Here is a 20,926-nt window from a genome sequence, read left to right on the forward strand (position 1 = left end):
CTCCATTCTGATCATCTGATGTCTCACGGTCTGGCAGCTGATTCATTTAGTTGACCCACTGCTCCTGAAATACACCAAAGTGGCTGACCAGTGAATTCCAGGGTATCTAAGAAATTGCAAGATAGATGTAATGGACCCAGGATACAAGCTACAGAGGCAAGAATTCTTAGGCATTCATTACCTAGCACTCAATTGGTAGTTGTATTAATTATGGTTGGTGTGTACATTTTTATCCTTTCAAATTTACTTTTGAAATATCTAGAGTAGGGCTTTTAAAATGTTTACAGACATTTATGGCTTGTGCAGGTTCCCTGTATTCTCTTTGCTTTCCTTTTTTGTCGTGGCATTTGGCACTTTGGCAGCATTGGAAGGCAACTTAGGTGTGTTTGTAGATCAAGCCAAAAATCTTGGGTGGGAGAAGGGTTGGCTGGTGGCAAATGGATACAGAGAGGTGCCTTGGTTCTTTACACTCAATTCCTGTTACTTCATGACATTGGGTTAAAGTCATATCAAAACTTAAAATTTGACCCTGGGCCAAATCCTTCTTCATCTGATTTATACTTCAGTGGGGATAACCCTTATTTAGGCAGAGGCAACAAAAAAACATGTACATACATAATACAATTTAGTCATCTGCCGTAAAGACTTTAGGTGTTTTGTCAACGTTAAGGTATAGTTTGTGTAAGGAAACACTGTCTAAAGACACCTGACTTGACAACCATAGTCCCCCAGGATAGCCTAGAAACTAATAAACAACTCTTTTTAACTGAATAAAGCCTACACAGGACTTTGAGGGGAAACCAAAGTTTAAAGATGACTGACTTTCACATTTATTAAGACGGGTCATGTTCAATTGCTAATTTGACCAGAAAAAATATCTTATTTGGCTTTTTTGGGGGTGCCCCCTCTTGGAACTGTCAAGAAAGGAACAGCTTTACTGTTTAAATAGTTTAATGTGGTTGTAGAAGATTTTAACTATGGCAGTTTGTCATGACTGGACAGCATTAGGGCTGCGCTGAGGAGATCACCATGTTTGGTGAGTCTCTTGCCTCTAAAATTGTTTTTGTGGAAGGGAAAGGAGGGCTCTGCCATTTTGCTGATCAAGCAACATCTCAGGATAGTTGGGGCAGAGGAGGTTTTTCAAGTACCAGTGAGAAAGTTATTTTGTCTCATTTACTGTAGTAAATTAGAATTAGAATTCCAGGTCACTGGGGCATGTGACTGGTGTGTTTTGCATATTAATGAAGCCTGACCATTTTATATTTCTCTTAGGCTTAGAGATAGACTTGGCTAAGATAAATCCATTCTATTTGCCTTCTGGTCATTAGAATACACATTTCTGCCTTCAAAATAACTTAGGACCAAGATACCACCCAGAACACTGAAACAGCAAACATAGGTAGCAGTACATCTAGATAAGGTAGACAAGAGTGGCACTCTAGAGCCTGTGATTCATTGGATGTAAATCTCCATTAAGATACAGTGTTTCTGGTAATTAAGTTCTCTTATACCTAGGTACTACATAGTATGGGGATGAGAAATAGCCCTCATTAACTATAGGGTTCTTCATTTGATAATTCTGGCCCATGAAGCCTGCATAGTACAGTGAAAAACTTACCCTTGAACCTGTCAGGGTCTAATGAATGAAGCCCAGCTCACAGAAGAGGAGCGGGGATCAGGACGTTAACAAAACTGGGCTTTCTGCAATCATTACTTCTTTGCCGATTGCTAGTAGAGGTAGAGTGGCTTCACTCTTGTAGTTGTGGATATCAGCACTGTATGTATCTATATATATTTATATCTATCTGCATAGATATATCAACTAAAACAATCATACTTTTAAAAGAAATGGAGTCAGACTTAGTTGAATGAGAAACAAGCGAATTTTACAAGGGTGAGACGAACCTGTCATTTACTGGCTTTTAAGAATGTGTGTTTCAAACATCTTAGTGTGTTTAGAGTGAGACGTGTCCCTATAGACACACTAGACTTGATCGCTGAAGCCAGGTCAGTAGAAACCATTGAAGTTTATTGGCGGTCACAATGCTTACACTGTATGCAGCAAACACCCTTACAAGTCTATCCGCAACCTGATCACGCAAGAAAGGATTCACCACACAGTCGCCAGAGGAGAAGGAAAAAAAAATTAACAGGCTTGTTTCTGGGGGTAGAGGAGAGAAATAAAGATAAAACCTAATTGATGAGTGTCCCATGGGCAAGAGCTGAACTAGAGATGCGTACAACTAGCAGCAGCAATTGTGGAAAAAGTACAAGGCAAATAGCTTTCTCCATTAATTTTCTTCTGTAGGTTAATTTTTTTAATATTCAAAACATTTATTATGGTTTTTATTTTATAAAAATGTATATTTTTAAAGGGTGGGAGATTGTTAAATACTTCATGCTAGGCAGACCTTGTTATTAAGAACCCCTCCACTGTAGTAACTTCCTCCAGTTCATACATTCACGAGTGCAGGGTACATATATAAATATCCACGCGCACACATCCACACACACTGCCTCAAGGGCTGGGGAAGACTCAAAGTTACCGGCCATACAATCAGGCCTCTGGTGGACTCATCCAAATCGCTCAACAGGAGAGCAACTGGCTCAATTCCTTCTCTCTGGTCTCTACCTTTACAGAGACTGAGAACCCTAAATCATAGAGTTACATCGGACTTATAAAAGCAAGAGGCATCTGTCTGAGGATGAGGATAAGCAAAGTGGGAAAAAGGATGAAGCTAAGAACACCAAACACTTTTAGCTGGAGTTGTCTGTCACTGCAAGAGGCCAACGGACCTAGGGCAGCATCTACGGTTGAAGGGGAAGGATGGTGCTCCACATGGCTTAGAGTTCCTAATAACAAGGGTAATACAGTAACAGGAAGTGATAATTTTGGGGGCAAGGAAAGGGCAATAAGAAAAAATATACATTTGGAATTTTTACCTTTTTTTTTTTTTTGCCTCTCTACACTGTGTCACTAAATATATCTCTGCACGTTCACACATCCTCGTCCAGTAAAGCTTCAGGCCACCAGAATACACATTTTTTTCTCACTCGCATACACAACCCCTCACATCAGCATTGGTGCACTAGACTCTGTAAAAATTTTTCAGTCACACTTTTTGTTTTTAAACTTGAGTCAATATAAACCTTGTTCAAAATGTTATGAAAAAATGTACATGTTTATACAAGGCAGGTTGTGGCAGGACACTGGGGGTTCCTCCCCCACCCCCTGGGGTGGCCCCAGGAGGAGGGGCTGGAGTCTCACACACTTGTGTCTCTATCTCCTCCCACCACCCTTCCCACCCAATCCCCCCAGGAACCAGCAGCGCCCTGCCCCCTAGTGAGTGCACTCACATCCCTATTCCCTGGGGAAGTAGCTAGTTGACCTTTGCCATTTTCCCCACACCCCTGGTGGAGGGGGCCAGGATCAGCCAGGCCCTCTCCCTTGTAATTGTTTGCCCCTCTGGGCCAGACCAAAGGGACGCTGCTCTGTACAGGTAGAGTCCAAGGAGGTGTCAGCTCATCATATCATTGCTATTCACGCCGTAAGTGGAATTCTTCATCGAGTCGTTGACTTCTCGACGGAATGCTGACAGGTTCTGGGTGAACCTGCAGAGAGGATGAATTGTAGGTTGAGGGAGTAGGGTGGAAGGGAAAGGTCTTTGCCTAAAACATTTCTGGCAGAGAAGTGGCTACTGAAAGGCAGAATGCATGAATCTAAGGTCAGTTAACCTCGGTCTTAAGACCTTAAGGGAAAGTTGAGCTAGTTTTGCACCCCTTTCTACCTGACAACCTTGTGGTAGACTTGGAGATCTGGTCAAATCTGGGGCTTTGAGGGCCGCCTTGAACTCGTGACAGCACAACAGGAAAATCTGACAGAGGTGGGAAGTAACCCTCACACAGTGAGGGTGTGAAGAAAATGAAGCTATTTCCTTTCTTAATGCCGGAGACCTGTCAATATGGTAGCTGCTAGCCTCACATGGCTGCTGAACACTTGAAATGTACCCAGTACAACAGAAGAACTGAAGCAAATTACATGGAAATTTAAAATTCTGTTCCCCAATTGTATCTTAATTAGTTTTAAATTAAAATGCCATTTTAAAAATGAAATCAAATTTAAACTTGAATTCAGGGAAACCTGACATTCAATTCAGTTACTGGACAATTTCTAAGTATGTTCGGTATACTTGAATATGGGAATCTACTTTGTCAACTGTAAATTTTATGAAGTCTAAATACAAATCAGGCATTTCAAATGAGTAGTTAGCATCTGAATTAAGATTCCCTGTTAAATGTACAATATACAGAATCTTGAAGACTTAGTAAAATAAAAAGAATGTTAAAATTCTAAATTTTTAAGTCTGGATTACACATTGACATAATATTCTGCATACATTAAGTTACATACAATGTATTAAAATGAATTTTGTCTGTTTCCTTTTATCCCCTTTTAATGTGGCTACTAGGAAATTTAGAGTTACTTATGTGGCTTGCTTTTCTATTGGACAGCACTGCTTTAGATGGCCTCTAAAAGACTGTAAAGGAGTGTCCTGTTTCGAGGACTGGAGAAACTGCCTATGACTTTTCGGCAGGGCTCTCTACACTCACCTGTCTCTATTTTTCGTAAGAAGATTTCGCTCGATGCCTTCCATCAGGTTTTCAAAACACAGATGCATAGCCTGCTGCTTCTCTGGTGGCTGGCTGTTCACGATACTGTTCCTTAGGTCAGAAAAATACTGTGGGGCAAGGAGTGAGACAGGGTAAGGAGAGATGAGGCTTATTAGCCTTCCCTCTTCTGCAGGGTGGAAGGAATGTTCTTCTCCAACAAGAAACAGAATTATCTACCAAAACTGGGTACCTTTTTTGATTCAAGCAAGTACTTGCCAGATAATTTATCTTCATCTTACTTAAAAATCAAGAGTTTTAAATTTGTAAACACTCTAAGGGTCATCTGATCCAGGTTCTTGATTTTATCTTATCTTTTAAGGAATCCCTACACCCAATGTGGGGCTAGAACCAACAACCCTGAGATCAAGAGTTCCATGCTCCACGAACTGAGCCGGATTGGTGACCCGGATTTGGTTTCTTTTATAGGAATCTCTAGACTTCCTTATATTTGTTTGTGGTAGAGCTGAGCTAGAATTTAGGTCACAGGTGGTCTGATCTCCAGGTATATTCCCTTCTGGTAACATTTCCTCAGCCTTTACCTTTGTCTGAATTGCTATACATGGTGACTTCTAACAGTTAAGTGATTATGTACTTGTCAAACCATGAACAGAACATGCTCAGAAGACAGGCTATCTTCCCTCTGCTTTACCATCATGGGGTGTTCCTATAACGTTCCCCACAGTGCCCTGGCAAATGATAGCTAAATGTGTCTGCCCATGCTTCTGGCTCTCTTACCTTTTCATTAAGTAGTATCAAGCCAAGTAGGGGCCGAGACATAGACCACTGGTTCCTACAGTCTTCAAAGATGATGATGTTCAGCACCGTTGACAGCATCTGGAAATGGAGAATCTGAGGCAGTGACCTAGTGGGTAGCTACCCAAGATAGAATTATAGATTCCAAACAGAAGAGTTTATTGGGTTGAAGGCCTCTTCTGTCTGGAGTAAACCAGGCAAATAGTTTATGAAGTTTCATTTTAATCTTCTATTATGAGGTAAATTTTCTAAGGTATTTCCTTTCCTGCTTTTTAAATTGGTTTAATATTTCCTTTAAAAATGGACCTTTCCAGTTCACCCTGTTTTCTGTGGGGAATGGGATGGGTCACACAATGATCATACTAGGTAAAATCCCTTTGCACTGTAGCTCCCCGGTACTTGTCTGAGAGGAGATAGCCTTTTTTTTTTTAAGTTGTTTTTTTTAAATGTTTATTTTTGAGAGAGAGCAACAGAGGATCCCAAGCAGGCTCTACACTGACAGCAATGAGCCCAATGTGGGGCTCAAAGTCACAAACTGTGAGATCCTGACCAGAGGTGAAGTCAGAGGCTTAACCGACTGAGCCACCCAGGTGCCCCAGAGACAGCTTTTATAACATTTTGGGGATGTGATACGAATGTGAATTATTTCAGTTTCTTTAGAGAATAATACAGACAAAGGTGGGACTAGTAGCTAAAAGCTAAATAATTCCATTGATCCCCTTTCCTTATCTATTTTTATCTATTTTTGCAAATCTTATTTTTGCAAAGATGCAGCATACAAATAAAACGAAGGCAAACATATGGTTTGATCTCTGTGTGGTCAGTTATTTCCCTCTGTCCTGCATTCCTGTTCCCACTTTGCAAATGGGAGTAAAAGCTTTATAGCTGGGTGCTGCTAACTTGTGCCCCGCTTATGGCAACAGTCATTGCTGTAGAAGGAGGACAGGTCCAAGGCATAGGGGTAGGTGTGACACTTGGAAGAACAACTCAGACAGAACCTGATTTTTTCAGATTGTTTCTGTCTGATGATTGCTCAGCAAACTCAAAATCCACTGTAATTTTAAGGTGTAAACTTCACTTTGGCAGCATTATCCTGGTGAGACGTAAGACTCTGCATCTTGCTTGGCCTTTCTTCTCCCCCAGAGAGGGTCTTCCACTGTAGAACACCCCACAATGCCTCCTAATGCTCATGTTCCTTACCTGCTGGATCATCTCTGGATGCTGCTGCATGATATGCAGAAAGCGGTCACTCTCCTGGTTCAGAGGTGTCGTCCTCTTCTTGGTGCTCCGTGACAGTTGCTTAAAGAGGTATGTCACGATGTGGTCCAGGCAGGAGCAGCAGCCTGTGCATACCATGGTGTCTGGAAGAGGGGCAGGGGCGGATTAGAGCAGGGATACGCAGCTGTTGACGGTGACCCAGGCAAACATGGGTTGCCCTTAGCCGAGATCCCATAGAGGCAGAGGTACCCCGGCAGACTGGGAACTGCACCCGTTTCAGTCAACGCCTTGTGCTGGGTGTTTCCCATTAGCCTCTCACCCTCATCAGATAGCAAGGCCCGATCCTAAGTCTGAGAGTGTGTGTATGGTGATCGACAATATAAATGACTGATATTGACATTATTGACTCAGGTGGTATGGATGTAGGTCTTCTGCTTCATTAAAAAATAACAAACAATTTAGTATAGCAAGTACTTCCATTGTGCCAGATAGTGCTAATAAGGACCTTGTAGGTATTATCTCTTATTTATCCTCTTGAGAACTCTGGGAAGTAGGTGATCCATTTTACAAATGAATAAACCAAAGTCTAGAGATCATATTGCTAATAACTGGACCGGCCGTGAGGAGAATCCAAGTGTGAGTTGTTAAGCCTCTGCTCTGAGTTACAGGGGTGGCACAGCTTCGCACTGCCTAGCAACATTCCTGGTCTGTCAGAGGACCTGTATTCTTGGTTTCCGAGGCATCCTGTGGGAGCTGCAGACTCGTCTGTGTAATTTACAAAGGGGACACTGCAGCAGAGCTTGCAGACAGCGCTCTGACCACGTGAGGCACAGGCCAGGGCACTGAGGGATGAACCCTTAAACAAGTCAACCATTCTGTTTCTGTTTATACAGAGGGCCCTCTATTTTTAAGGAGCTATAAAACAGCCTTCCAAAGCCAGGTTGGATCCCTTGGCTAGACTGTCCTAGATATGCCTCTGCACCCTGCTGGAGGTAAATGTGTATCAAAGGGGTGGCATGGAGGTGTGGATGACTCACCATGTAGGCAATCCAAGTCATCCAATATGCATTTGCAATATATGGTGATTATTTTGCAGTTGACTTAATCCTCCCATTTATGTTCTGCTCAGCGTACTACAAAAAATGTATTTTTGGGGCACCTGGGTGGCTCAGTCAGTTGAGCATCCGACTTCAGCTCAGGTCACGATCTCATAGTCCATGAGTTCGAGCCCCACGTCGGGCTCTGTGCTGACAGCTCAGAGCCTGGAGCCTGCTTCAGACTGTATCTCCCTCTCTCTCTGCCCCTCCCCTCAGCTCATGCTTTGTTTCTCTCTGCTCAAAAATGGATAAATGCTAAAAAAAAAAAAAAAAAAAAAAAAAAAAAAAAAAAGTATTTTCTTCTTTGAACACATACACACCTAATATACACCTATTATGACTGCTTGAAGGTACCCAGGAACAAAAGGGTTGACAGGAACCAGATGGGAGTAGGGGGAAAAACTTGTGAAGCTGGCTGTGTGAACACCTTCCACAGCCTCCAATTGCAGTAGGTTAGAATCCAGACATCCAGATACTACGGGTGCCTTTGTGCCCTCCTGCCCCCCCCGCCCCCCGCCATCTCTTTCCAGCTCTACTCCCCCCACCCCCCTTCTCTTCTGCACCAGTGTACCTGCCATCTGAATTTCCTGATTCTTTCTGGGCTGTAGGTGCTAGTAGTTGCAGTTCCTGATGCTGGGAAGCCTCCCCACTAACCTGATACTGCCCATTCACCTTTTTGGTTTATGCTTTGATATGAATGCTTTCAGCCAGGCCTTGTCTGACCCCCACCTCACCTCCTCAAAACTAGTTTAGGTATGCTTCCTGGCAGCTCTCTCAGCACTCCGTCCTCACTGTAGTAAGCAGAAAAGTGTAGGAAATAGGCAGTTGTCTATGTGTCTGCCTCATCCACCAGATAAAAAGCCCCTAAAGGACAGGGACTATGTGTTGTTAACTACTGTATCCTTAGTGTATAGCACAGTACTTGGTCCTCAGGACAGGGTCAGTAAATATTTGCTGGATGAGAATGTACTCATGATTCTTATACTCTCTGTGGTTAAGGCCAATTCCCCCAAAGCAGTAACCCTTTTGGATCCTGGGGCAAAATTCTCCTTTTCTGTTAAGTGGTTAAAACCAACCGACACGGGCGCTCACCAAGTGCAGTAAGTCCTTCAGAAATGGAAGAGAGAATATACATGATGACATGAGGTTCCAGGCTTGCAATAAAGTTCATGTGGTCCTGGGTCAGGACTTCCAGTAGTGAATAGTAAGACTGGCTAAGCTTGGGGTAATCCTGTGGGAAGAGAGGACAAAAATCAGGTTAGCATTGTGCACCTCCATATGCAGGGAGCAAGATCTTAAATAAAACAGCTCAGTTCCCTTCAGATGGGAAGACAGAAGAGCTAGCTGGAGCCAGCGTAAGCTCTCCAGAGAAATATTCAATCAGTGTTGGCAAAATAACAAACAAAACCCCCAAACAAAAACACGCAAACAAGATGACGGGCTCAGATCTTGCCAATGATGCTTAAGGCTTACCAGGAGGTCACTATGGGGAATAGAGAGGAGCAGCTTGATGAAGGTCTGTAGAGCATTGTCCAGGGCATCGTCTCCATAGAGACGGAAGACTCCAAAATTGACATAACTCCCACTGAGGGCAGCCTTCAGCATGGAGAAGCAGATGGAGATGCCCTTGAGCTTCAGTGCATAGACCTGATCCTTTGGGACCTCTCCTAGTGTCAGGATGCGATTGCCTGAGTGAGTAGACAGACATGTGGTAATATATTATTTATTCAACCACATTGTAACTGATAGTTTCTGTAACCAACTCAACCCTCTTACTCAAAGGCCCTTGGTGTCAGCTGGCATTGTAATACTGTCCTGGTTATTGCCAGGGCTAGCCTGAGACCTACACTGCATACACTAGGGCGACTGAGCTGGAATTCATTCCCAGGGTTATGCTCCTCTAAAGCACTTACCATACATTGTTATCATCTTGCTTGTTTCTCTGAAGAGTAAAATGCCATTGGGGGAAGAGACGTCAAATTGGAGCCGCTGGGATCTGAGCAGAGAACACAGAAGGAGAAAAAGTCAGGGGTATGTTGCTGGAAGACTGGGATACTTGAGGCTTGGGTGATTCTTTTTGCACTAAGATGTGCAGATTACCTATCCTAACATGGAATAACCAAGTTAAAGATATTTAACCTGTGACAGAGCTTGTATCTTAAAGACTAACACCTAGACTCAAGTTCTGCTTCTCAAAGTGAAAGCATTTAAAAGAAAAAAAGTGAGGCAGATGAAATTACTCTTAAAATTGTCCATTTTGATTAAAGTATAGTTTCTACAACAGTCATTTCTTGGTAGTACTAACTCAAAGCTCGTCAGACATTAATCTACATTTACCTTTATAGCTTTGGTGGCAACTAAGGGAGGGTACAAGCACTATTACCACTTTATAAAAGAAGAGAGGCAAAGGGACTGCGAATGCTACAGGACAAAGTAGGTGAGGCAAGCATTTTAAACAACTTGAGTTCTGGGGTGCCCAGTTGGGTTTGGCTCACAGTTTCACGGTTTCAAGCCGCATCGGGCTCTGTGCTGGCATCTTGGAGCCTGTTTGGGATTCTCTCTCTCCTTCTCTGCCCCTCCCCCACTCATGCTCTCTCAAAGAAATAAACTTGAAAAAACAAACAAACAAACAAACAAACAAACAAACACTTGAGTTCTGAGTTCCTGACTGTTCTCTTGACCAGAGCACCTCTTCTTTGGTTTGCTCCACCTTTTAAATGAGCTTCTAGTTGGTCTTTTTAATGACTCTAGTTGGTTAAGGCCTCATACCTAACAGTCCTCCTTGATTCTTCTTTCCTTTCCTCCCCACACTGGATCCATCAAGATCTAGCTCTACAGTATGCCCTGAATCTATCTACTTCCTGTGCAGTCCTTCTGCTCCCACTCTTGTTCCCCCACAGTCTCTTACTTCAGAGTAGAGTGATACCTTTAAATAAGGTAAAAAGAGATCATTTTAATCCCATGCGTAAAAGATTTCTGCAGCTTCCTGCTGTAATGAGAATGCACTCGTCCTCACTACTGCTGTCCTAAGTTGCTATATGACTGGGTCTCTGCCGGCCTGTTTGACTTGTCTACTATGGCCTCCCCTCATTCACCATGCTCCAGCCAGTGGTATTTTCTGTCTCAAGTCCCCGTGAGCTCATCCCATCTTAGGGTTTTTATAGTTGTTCTCACTGTTTAGAATGCTTTTTTTTTTTTTTAAACGTTTATTTATTTTTGAGACAGAGAGAGACAGAGCATGAATGGGGGAGGGTCAGACAGAGGGAGACACAGAATCTGAAACAGGCTCCAGGCTCTGAGCTGTCAGCACAGAGCCCGACACGGGGCTCAAACTCACGGACCATGAGATCATGACCTGAGCCGAAGTTGGATGCTTAACTGACCAAGCCACCCAGGTACCCCTAGAATGCTTTTTCCCCTTATTTTGCAGGGCTACCAGAGTCTTTCTTGTCATTCAGAACCCAGCCTAAATATCACTTTCTCTGAAAGGCCTTCTCTGACCCTCTTCTCCTTCAATTCCCATTTTATCAACTTTTTTTTCATAGCACTTACCATTATTTGAAATGATTTTCCATGCTTGTTTTACTGTCTTTTCCCCTGAATGTAAAATCTAAGAGAGGAGAGGTTTTGTCTGACACAACAGCTAAGAAAGTGGCTGGCAAAGACTAGATGCTCTCAAATATTTATCTTGTAAATGAGTAACTCTTGATTATAAGCCTGACAGGAGGCTACTGCCACCCCTCAGTAAGGCAGTTTTAAAAATTAATTATCTCAGGTGTGCCATGAGAGGCAGATACACAGACCTGAAATTCTAGTGAAGTCAATGTGCCGGATTACTGTTTTCCTCCATCCCTAAATTTTTCGGCGAATCTAAAATTTGGTATTTTGGAAGTCTCTCTTACTTTCTTCTTAAGTAAATCTTTACCAATCCAGCTGCAATCTTGCAAATAGATACCTTTCTTAAAACGGTATTCTAATGCACCCGGCATCATTCTCAATTAGTCCTTCTGAAATGAGAACTTTGAAATGTGGTAGGCATGGCACCATTACTAAGTGTTAACTTTTATATGTGGGTGGCAAAATCAGAATGTTGGTTGCCAAATTCACTTCTTGTAAGAATGGGTATCTTTAGGACTCTTTTCAAGGTGACTTATTTCCTGTAAGCAGCTGTGGCTTTGTGTGGCTGGGGCACCCTTTTTCCAAACATACAAAAATATACATACGTGAACTTTTATAGATATTTTTTGCAAATTCTATTAGCAGTGAGTCTTATTATCTTTCACAATCTGCCCAAAACATTAGATGAAATAATTTCTCCTAGAATTCTCTCAGGTAAAAGGGCACTTGTGCCCTTTGAAAATTTCCTCTTGCTTACCTATTATGAACTAATTCAGCCATGAGCTTGAGCACAGGTGTGGTACAGGCTGGATCATGGTACCATAGCTCAATTGCCCGCTGGAGAATTGGCATGTAGGATGGATATCTGTAAATGAAAAGCTAAGGAAAAATTCTGAATCCAGAAAGGTACAGAATTTAAAATAATCTCTCCGCATTGGCTAAGCACAAACTGTCAAGTTAAAGTTCTCTAATTTCCTGCCTCCTGCTTGTTAATCTTGCAGTCTTTCTAACCAGACTGTGTGTTCTTAAAATTTTCATAGGCATCTAATAATGTGCTGTAATTTACATAATGATTTTCTTCTGAAGAGCATAACGTATTTCATATTGTTATTTATCCTCTTATCCCTTCGTGACAGGGAAGCAGCTATTTCCGTTATATAACTACTGGAGAAACAGGCAGTCAGATACGAAATGATTTGTTCAAGGTTATGAATCCAAGGTTAGGCTTTCTAATTCCTAGGGAAGCTGTCTTTTCTTAGTAGATCGAAATATCTCTTTTTTCTAAGTGTGGCAAAATTCACATGCAGCAGCTCCACAGGCATTTTATATCTGGGTCCCAGAAAAGAAAGTGGTAGGAAACGACCTCGTTCATTTCCCCATCTCTCTCACGGGAGCAGGTAGTGCTATGCCATCACACCACTATGGAATGGGAGCTTACGAGTTGCCTTTGGGGGCAACTCCTTGCCTTTGTTGCCTCCCTAACCCTGCCCACCCTCATCCCCCATGACTACATCGCCCATCCACCCTCCAGTTAAGGCTTGCAGTAGCACGCTCCTGGTCTGTATTAGGATACATCCACTCAAACAGCATCATGAAACTGGTCTTGGCATTGAAGGCGAAAGCTATCCCTCTCAGGTCTCTTACTAGGCCAACCAGAGTTCGCTGTAGTAGAAGGCAAAAGTAGGTTAAAATAGAAGAAAAACCAAACCTATAACTACTTGATGGGGATTTCACAAATGTGTAATCAAATTCTTCCACCATTCAACAAATACTCCTTCCCAGATATTCCGAACTGATCTCTTCCCTACTAGAATGGAATCTTTTCACTTAGAAAATTAGTTTTGTAAGCCTGTTTGTTATCTACTAAGAAAAAGCAATGGTTCCTGATCCATCACAGCAAAAACAGAAGCTGATAAAGTTTTAAGACACTAATATGGTTAAGTTCTAAGTAAAAAGGAGAAGAGCAAAAAAGCTTGATTGAAGAAGAGTTAGGAAAAAAGAGGATAAAAATGGCCAAAAAGTCCACACAAGAAGAGGCAGAGGGACCACATATCTGAAAGGTCTGGTACCACACCTAGTTACAAAGGCATCAGCACCACAGGAAATCAAATGCAGATCCTGCAGGGAGGAAACACAGCAGCCTCCATCTTACCTGCCCTGGTTGGAGGCCCTGGAAATAAGACTGATGTGTAAATGTTGGAGGGTAAAGTACACTTTCACAGTGAAAGAGACGGAGGCCTAAGAGGCAGATACTGTGCCATCATGCTGCTAGGTGGCATGAGGGCCAGGGTTAAGACTCATACCATCGAGACTCCAAATCCTCTGTTTCTCAGTAGGACTTTTACTTGTCCCGTGGGCCCTGAACAGCAGGAAGACTGCTTTTAAAAGCTGATAATCAACAGGCTCAAGGACACGGGCACATTTGGGTGTCCTGACTCATTTGCCAAAAATGACTGTACTTCTGGGGCGCCTGGGTGGCTTAGGCAGTTAATGTCTGACTCTTGATTCTGGCTCAGGTCATGATCTTGCAGTTCGTAAGATCGAGCCCTGTGTCGGGCTCTGCACTGACAGCCCTGCTTGGGATTCTCTCTCTCTCTTTTCATCCCTCCCTCCCTCCCTCTCTCCCTCTCTCTCCCCCTCTGCCCCTCCCCCACTCACACACACACTCTCTCTAAATAAACAAAACAAAACTGACTGTACTTCTAACAGCCTGCTTTAAGCAGACAATTCTCTTCCTAAACTGATACCATAACTTGTCTTCAAATCTAAGACACAGCAACTTTAAAAAACTTATTACATGAGGTGTGACAAAGATGTGGAAAATGCTTGCAGTTCGTGGCCAAAATGGTTCTTTTCATTAATTTCACCTGCTTTGGTATGGAACTAAAGTGATGGGGAAAAGGGCTGCTATTCAGTGATATCCCTCAATTATCCTTGGTACTGGTTAGTACTCCAGCTCAAGTTACTGACATGCTCCACACTAAACTCAGCTCTGAATAGTACCTATCTCAAAACACTGGTAGAAAGAGGGGAGACAGCCGGGCAAAGTGGTGTTGCTCTGTGACTTCCCTGATGATTTAGAGACAGAAAACTAAGAGGCTTTCTAGAGAAGAAAACAGAATTTTAGAATATTAGGTAAAGCCTGGCATCTTGGGGCAATACTTCTGGCTATTTGGGGACTATAATTCAGCTTCAGCATCATTATGAACACTGCAAAAAAGTCCTACGTCCTACAAATATTAATAGCCTAGTATCTTCTGGTTTTGGTCCAGAGATCTATAGACAAAGAGAGCAGGTATGTGTGAAGATGAGGAGAGCAAAAATCAAGAAATGATAATTCTGAGAGCCAGAAATCAATAACTAAAGGTAACTTTAAAATTCCATATATGTGGAAATTCATACACCCTTCTAAATGACTCCTGTCAAAGAAGAAATCTCAATGAAAATTAGAAAATCCAAAGAATTGAATGAAAATGAAAATGTTACATACAAAAACTATAGATTCTGGAGGCCTATTTCATGACAGTGTTAATATATTTAATGCTATTCAACTGTACACCTAAAAAACGGTTAAGCTGGTAAATTTTACATTATGTAAACCAACATGTGGAATAATATGCCTAGAGGGACAGTTATAGCTTTAAATGATTACATTAGGAAAGAAGGAGGGCTGAAAAGTTAGAATGGAAAAACCCCAAGAAAAACATATGAAAATAAACATAAAGAGCAGAACTGAATGAAGTAGAAAACAAAGATATAACAGGGTTTTGTTTTGTTTTTGCAAAGACTAATAAAGTTGACACATTTCTGGCAAGACTGATCCAGGAAAGAGAAAGCACAAATATGCAGTATTAAAACTGAGAGGCGACACATAACTAAAGATACAACCAGAGATCAAAAAACAATAGGAAAACACACAAAATAACTTTATGCTACTACATTTGAAAATGTAGACAAAAATCGTAAGTATTACATAAGAAAACACTTTAACATAAAAACAAAAGACTTTATAAATCTCTACTGGTTTGTCGATTTCAAAATCCCAGGAGCCCAAGAGATTAAATAGAAGTGAAATCAGTGAGAAATGTATGGATGAGCACTATTTTCTGTAGTAATAGCTAATCTAGTTTCTGTCAGGGGCTGCCCAAAAGCAGAAACTGGTCAGTCAGTGGGTGAAGGACTCACCTTTGCCTCTTGCTCGTTGAAACTATTAGTGCTAAACATCTGGGCCACAGCCTCAAATGCGGCTGTGAGTGGCAGCATGAATTGCTCATACTGATCTTCATCCTCTCCTGAAAGGTAAACAACCCAGGGTGTGACTCCAATATAAAAAATTCAAAGCTATGCATGCAAGGAAAATAAGATAGTATGAAAGATGAGCAGACCCGAGGATAATTCAAGGGGGCCCCTTTATCATCCCCACGGGTATGAGTACTAATTTCAGAATAAAATATACAGAGAGAATTTTTAAACTAGAAAATGGCCGGAAGTCATCCAGTCCAGGGATGTCCACATTGTGTTTGACAATACCAGAGGTTCCTATGTGTATGAGGTACTATGTTTTTATTTACTTCTCCTTAAGTGACAGCTGACAGTCAGTTAAGAAAGGACCGAGTCTGGTGTATGAGAACCTGATGAGACTCGTACTGGAGTCAGGTGCCTGTGGAGGCTCTCTTCACACTTCTCTCTTTTCACTAATCTTCCATAAACCTGGAAGGTTCTGTAATGTTATATAGTAGGATTGAACTTAAATAGCTCAGAATGAAGACAGTGCTGCGTTTCAGTCATTAGTTGACCCCAAACTGCTAATATCACATGGCAGCTACAAAGGCTCTTAAGCCTTGTGGGTTCACATGTGCTAGTGAACTGGGGCGGGGGGGGGGGGAGGGGGGCATGAAAAGTTGTGTTGACTGTCTTGGGTGGGTTGCACCTTCATGTGGGGTAGAGGGTTATCTGGCCAACAACATGCATTTAGGCCTCAATTCTCTTAACTTTCTGAGGACAAGTATGAAATAGGTTTTAAAAATCACTGCACATCAGATGAAAACTTCTGGCACATATAGTTCTTCTCTTCCAGTTACAGGGACCATTATAGCATGATCTGTTCTTGGTGAAATCAGATCGTTATTTCAGACAGTTTTGTTACTGATGAAACAACAGGAGAGACCTCCCCCACATCTAGTTTTCCATGCTCAAGTAAGAATTTAGAACAATGCCAGACTACTACGCGAGCCTCTAGGATTTATTGCAGTACCTAAATCCACCATGAGGAGACGCCCAAGTGCCGTGTAGAACGTAGTCCGACACCTCATGTCTGTCAGATTGGACTGATTGTTAATACCCAGAAATGAAAAGTGCTCGCTCTATTAAAAAAAAGGAAGACAAGTTAAAAAGATAAAGACATGGGTCACAGGCGGAAGGCAAGACAGGAATTTCAGAATTACGGAGCCGTTTCAAGCTAATGGCCACATCGTCATTCCTTAAGGGTATGAGTGGGATTAAAAATTTTTTTAATGATTGTTGTTATCTACAACTAATTTATCTTTCTATGAATAATAGTAGGCAGCTTCACCATAATTCAGATAATTTGGATTCCAAAGAGCAGCTCAGATGAGAGTAAGTGTGATCTGGCAGTGTGAAGGGAGTCAGGGAGCAGTCTCTGGCTGTGGGGGCACTACGGACCTCAATTGAAACATCCCCCTTATATGGCTGAGGAAGTGTGTGTGGCTGGCTGGAGAGGAGAACCGGGAAGAGGTGCTAAATCACTCACCGTGTGATTGTTCAGCATGAACTGTACCGCACTAAGCTTCACTAGTTTCCTTACACTACTGTATGTGAAGACAAAGAAAGAAGGTCAAGGAAAGTGTGTGCAAATGAAGAATCTTTAATGCAGAATGCAACTTTCTAGGATAAAGTAGCTTCTTTCTTGGCTATGAATTCCATACCCAGATTATCTTATTTTCCTTAAGCACTTGAATATAACACCTGCCAAACGGGGGGAAAATGTGTTTTCTTCTAAGCAGTATTTAACTGATTGATGACAGAATACCCATACCAAACTCCTATCTGTAAGAAAAGAGATAAAACCCAGCAGTTCCCCCCCAAGAATCATGAATATCCTAGGACAGCTTTTCTCACTGAGGCTTCTAAGAGCAAATTAAGCCCTAAATCCCTGCCTAAGGCATCCATGGTGTGTGGTGAATTAGGTTCTCTCTTATGCATTTAGAATGGCACTAGTTACGTACAATCTTAAAAGTCACTAATTTTTATAGGGTTTAGTCTCTTGTAGACCCCTGATTGTGGAAGCCTGCCTCAAGAGCAATTCAAACTTTATAGTAGACTTGGTCCAGGCCAAGAGGGAATACAGCCACTACTTTTACTGCAGGGCCTGGAATCAGGCTGCTTCTAGCAATAGGCTGACAATCAAGGTGGACTCTGTCATCACTGGGGATGCAAAAATCATGGCCACAGAGTGTATACTGATCAGACAGCTCTGCTATGTATTTCTGGATCTTAGAGATAACCAGGCATAAATCTGTAGAAACTGTTAGCTTATGGGGTGGCTCCTATTTGGAGTCTGGAATTCTCCCTGGATTCTGTGTGGGTATTGGCTTTGGCTCCTAGGAGAGTGGAGAATACCTGAGCACACATAAAGCTAAATTAAAGTGGAAGCAGCAGGAGGCCATGATTTCTAAGACTGTGGCAAGCCACAGTTCCTGCTGTGCACAGAAACCGGCTTAGAAAAGGATATCCAATGGAGAGATCATTGAGAAGCTGTAGTGTCTTGGAAGTGATTGGTTCACAGCGGCCCCAGTACTTCAGGTTGGTGATGCTGGAGGACAAAAAGAAAAAAAAAGCAGGAGATACTTTTGATTTGCCTGGTTTCCTTGAGGGTTGGAAGAAGAAGAAAATCATCCACCAAGAGTCACCACACATCTGCATCACCAATTCACAGACATCACAACCACAAAAAATGGGTATAAAATCTCCGTACTTACATTTGGTTGACTAGAAAAATTATCCTTCAGATAATCTTCACTACTTGGTTCCAAAGCTACACTGGCCCATACCCAGGCCCTTGGAATTCTGGGGCACTCCAGGGCTGATTTCTGCAGCAAGGGTAAGAGATTTCTGCGGCAGTGATAACATGCAGACGTATGCAATTCTGCACCTGCGCCATCCACTGTCAGCTGCAGAATTCTAGTAGCCCTTGCTTCCGGGTTCTTGGCTGGCAGAGTCCTTTAGACCCCCTTTGCTTTTTGCATCAAATTATTAACCAGCTCATGAATATGGGTGTTTAGGATTGGGATGGCTGGAAGGGGAAAAATGTCACTTTGCACACAGCCCTGGGTAAAATATTTAGCTCCTAGTTGTGTGCTTTGAGATACTGAGCTCCTAAAAAGGGGAAAATGTAAACAAAGGGGGCAAAACTAAAAAAAAAAGAAAACAAACAAAAAAAGGGCCAATTAGGAGCTCCAACTTTGAAGACAGTTCAAATAGCACTAGATTTTGCAGATTCAAGACTCTTCAAGAGTGTGATAGTTCTTGAGAGGAATAAGCCTGTTTTAAAGTGGGGCTCTCCTCCTGGGGGGGGGGGGCGGGGGCACACCTAGTGGAAATCAGCACCAGAAAACGAATGCCTACTCTGGGCATCTCTGGCAGCAGGGTGATTGGGTGAGAGGCTGAGCACCTCTGGGGAGGGATGTCCATTTTGCTAATGCCATGACAGGGTTTCACCGGTGATTCCAGAGGCTATAGAGGAGATTCCACATGAACAAAATTAAATCCTTGCCTGTACAAGCCTGGAATGCTCTGGGGCCGGGCCATATCTCTAAGCACAGCTTGTCACACACTCAAATGCACAATTTTCTGACGCAAACGATCAATGCTGGAATACCAAGGCACTGGCAGCATAATGCCAAGATCACATTTTACAGTTGCAAGGGACTCTTGCTGATGGCAAGCCAAACACTTACATTTTTCCTATGAAGACGCTTAGGACCATGGTCTCATCATTCAAGCCCAGAACTTCTGAGAGTCGGCGGTACAGCTGGTGTTGTGTTAAGGGAAGAGAAAGTAATCAGAAAATATGGATTAGAAAAATCACATCTCAGTACTGTGTTTGTCCTTATTCAGGGGTAAGATGTGGGAAGAAAATGGACGAAACTGTAGGGGAAGTCTTTGTTGAAGGGATTAAGCTAGTTTTGAAGTATTACTTGACACTGGATAGATGCCGAGCTATCTTACCAGTCCCCTTCGACCCTGAGATTATAAAGACTATCAAAACCTTCTGCTGTTCTCAGTATCAATTCATGTACAGAAACTGAGAATTGCCAGTGTTGAGACCAACAGATGTTTTGACTGGCCATTTGTTAAGCATAGGGAGCATTAGAGAGATGGACCCAATTCTTTGATGAATCTCTCAAAATTCTACAGATGAAGAAGAGACATGTGGGCTATCCTGATACTAAAACCCGTGTCTGAATTGTTATCAGATGTTTCTTAGTTAGCAATTCCGCAAGCCCAAGTGAGAAAGAAGTAGAGCCAACTGAGAGTCTGTTACCTTAGAGGATTTTTGCACCTGGTCCCCAATGTAGATCTTACGAAACTGTTCAAAAAAGCTCAGCATGGCCAATTCTAGCTTCTCGTTACCCGCTTGAGCCAAGCGAGAATCTGTCAGGTTCATCAGTTGGAGCACCCTAGAGGAAGAAGAACAATGATTCTCTCAACAGCAGGATATCCTAGTCACTTTAGAAAATCCAACCTACCCTCCAATGGTCATATGTGTCTCCTCTCCTTACCCATCCTATCTAAAAGGCATTCTCTACAGGCTCTATGCTCTGCTGAGAGAACAAAATTCTCTATTTCTGCCCCCATAGGAACCATAGCCAGAGAATGAATATGAATGTCCGGTTGGATGTTTAAAACTTCTAGTCCATTGAGACCGTAGGCTGAGTCAGAACTCATAATTAGCTTAAAAATAGTGGACCCCACCCACCCACGACCAGTATTGGGGTATTGGTCTTCCTGAAACTTCTGTGAGACCTTGAGTAAAGCAATTTATTTTCTGAGTCCCAATTCCTCACCCATAAAACGAGGGAGACTGGACTAAGCCCATGGTCCTCAATCTTTTTTCCCACAGAGCCATGAAGGGAATGGACCCATGAAGGACAATGCCCACAGGTAGGTAAAAGCTCCAGGAACCAAGAGCAGATATACCACCGTGACCTCATCCCTGTGCTACTATGACCTTGTCTCTTTTCCCCGAGCCTTTTCCTGGCGAAAGAATGCTGGAATGCAAGCGTGTAAGTACTGAATGAGTGTTATTACAAGCAAGTCATCTGACATTTTGATGACATGAGAACAGGTGATAAACTATTTCTGACACATCATGAGTGAATCAGACTCAGGCCTGATGCTGTAACACTCAGTGTGAGAAACGAGGATACAAGACACTGTCTTCAATTTATATTAGGACACACACACACACACACAGTGTCACACCAAGCTGCTGAATCAGAAAGCTTATTTGCTTTCATCCTTATCAAATCTTTGGTCGGCTCTTCAAA

The 20,926-nt window shown here is 42.5% G+C and overlaps 1 protein-coding gene across 2 annotated transcripts in view; it reads right to left on the reverse strand.

Annotated features, from left to right (window-relative positions):
* Positions 1–2,008: 2,008 nt before the first annotated feature.
* The window catches only part of XPO7 (exportin 7), a 40,415-nt gene continuing 21,497 nt past the window's right edge, over positions 2,009–20,926 (reverse strand). For both annotated transcript variants that reach the window (XM_030312466.1, XM_030312465.1), the window contains exons 14-28: positions 19,921–20,056; positions 19,334–19,407; positions 18,109–18,189; positions 17,128–17,191; positions 16,612–16,720; positions 15,543–15,649; positions 12,931–13,019; positions 12,115–12,222; positions 9,653–9,735; positions 9,213–9,427; positions 8,832–8,970; positions 6,625–6,785; positions 5,407–5,505; positions 4,612–4,739; positions 2,009–3,612 (exon numbers count right to left, since the gene is read on the reverse strand). In XM_030312466.1, the coding sequence (XP_030168326.1) occupies positions 3,519–3,612; positions 4,612–4,739; positions 5,407–5,505; positions 6,625–6,785; positions 8,832–8,970; positions 9,213–9,427; positions 9,653–9,735; positions 12,115–12,222; positions 12,931–13,019; positions 15,543–15,649; positions 16,612–16,720; positions 17,128–17,191; positions 18,109–18,189; positions 19,334–19,407; positions 19,921–20,056 (1,687 nt within the window). In that variant the 3' untranslated portion in view covers positions 2,009–3,518. The remainder of the gene's footprint in view (positions 3,613–4,611; positions 4,740–5,406; positions 5,506–6,624; positions 6,786–8,831; positions 8,971–9,212; positions 9,428–9,652; positions 9,736–12,114; positions 12,223–12,930; positions 13,020–15,542; positions 15,650–16,611; positions 16,721–17,127; positions 17,192–18,108; positions 18,190–19,333; positions 19,408–19,920; positions 20,057–20,926) is intronic.

The sequence above is a fragment of the Lynx canadensis genome, chromosome B1 (assembly GCF_007474595.2).
Source record: "Lynx canadensis isolate LIC74 chromosome B1, mLynCan4.pri.v2, whole genome shotgun sequence".
Classification (NCBI taxonomy): domain Eukaryota; kingdom Metazoa; phylum Chordata; class Mammalia; order Carnivora; family Felidae; genus Lynx; species Lynx canadensis.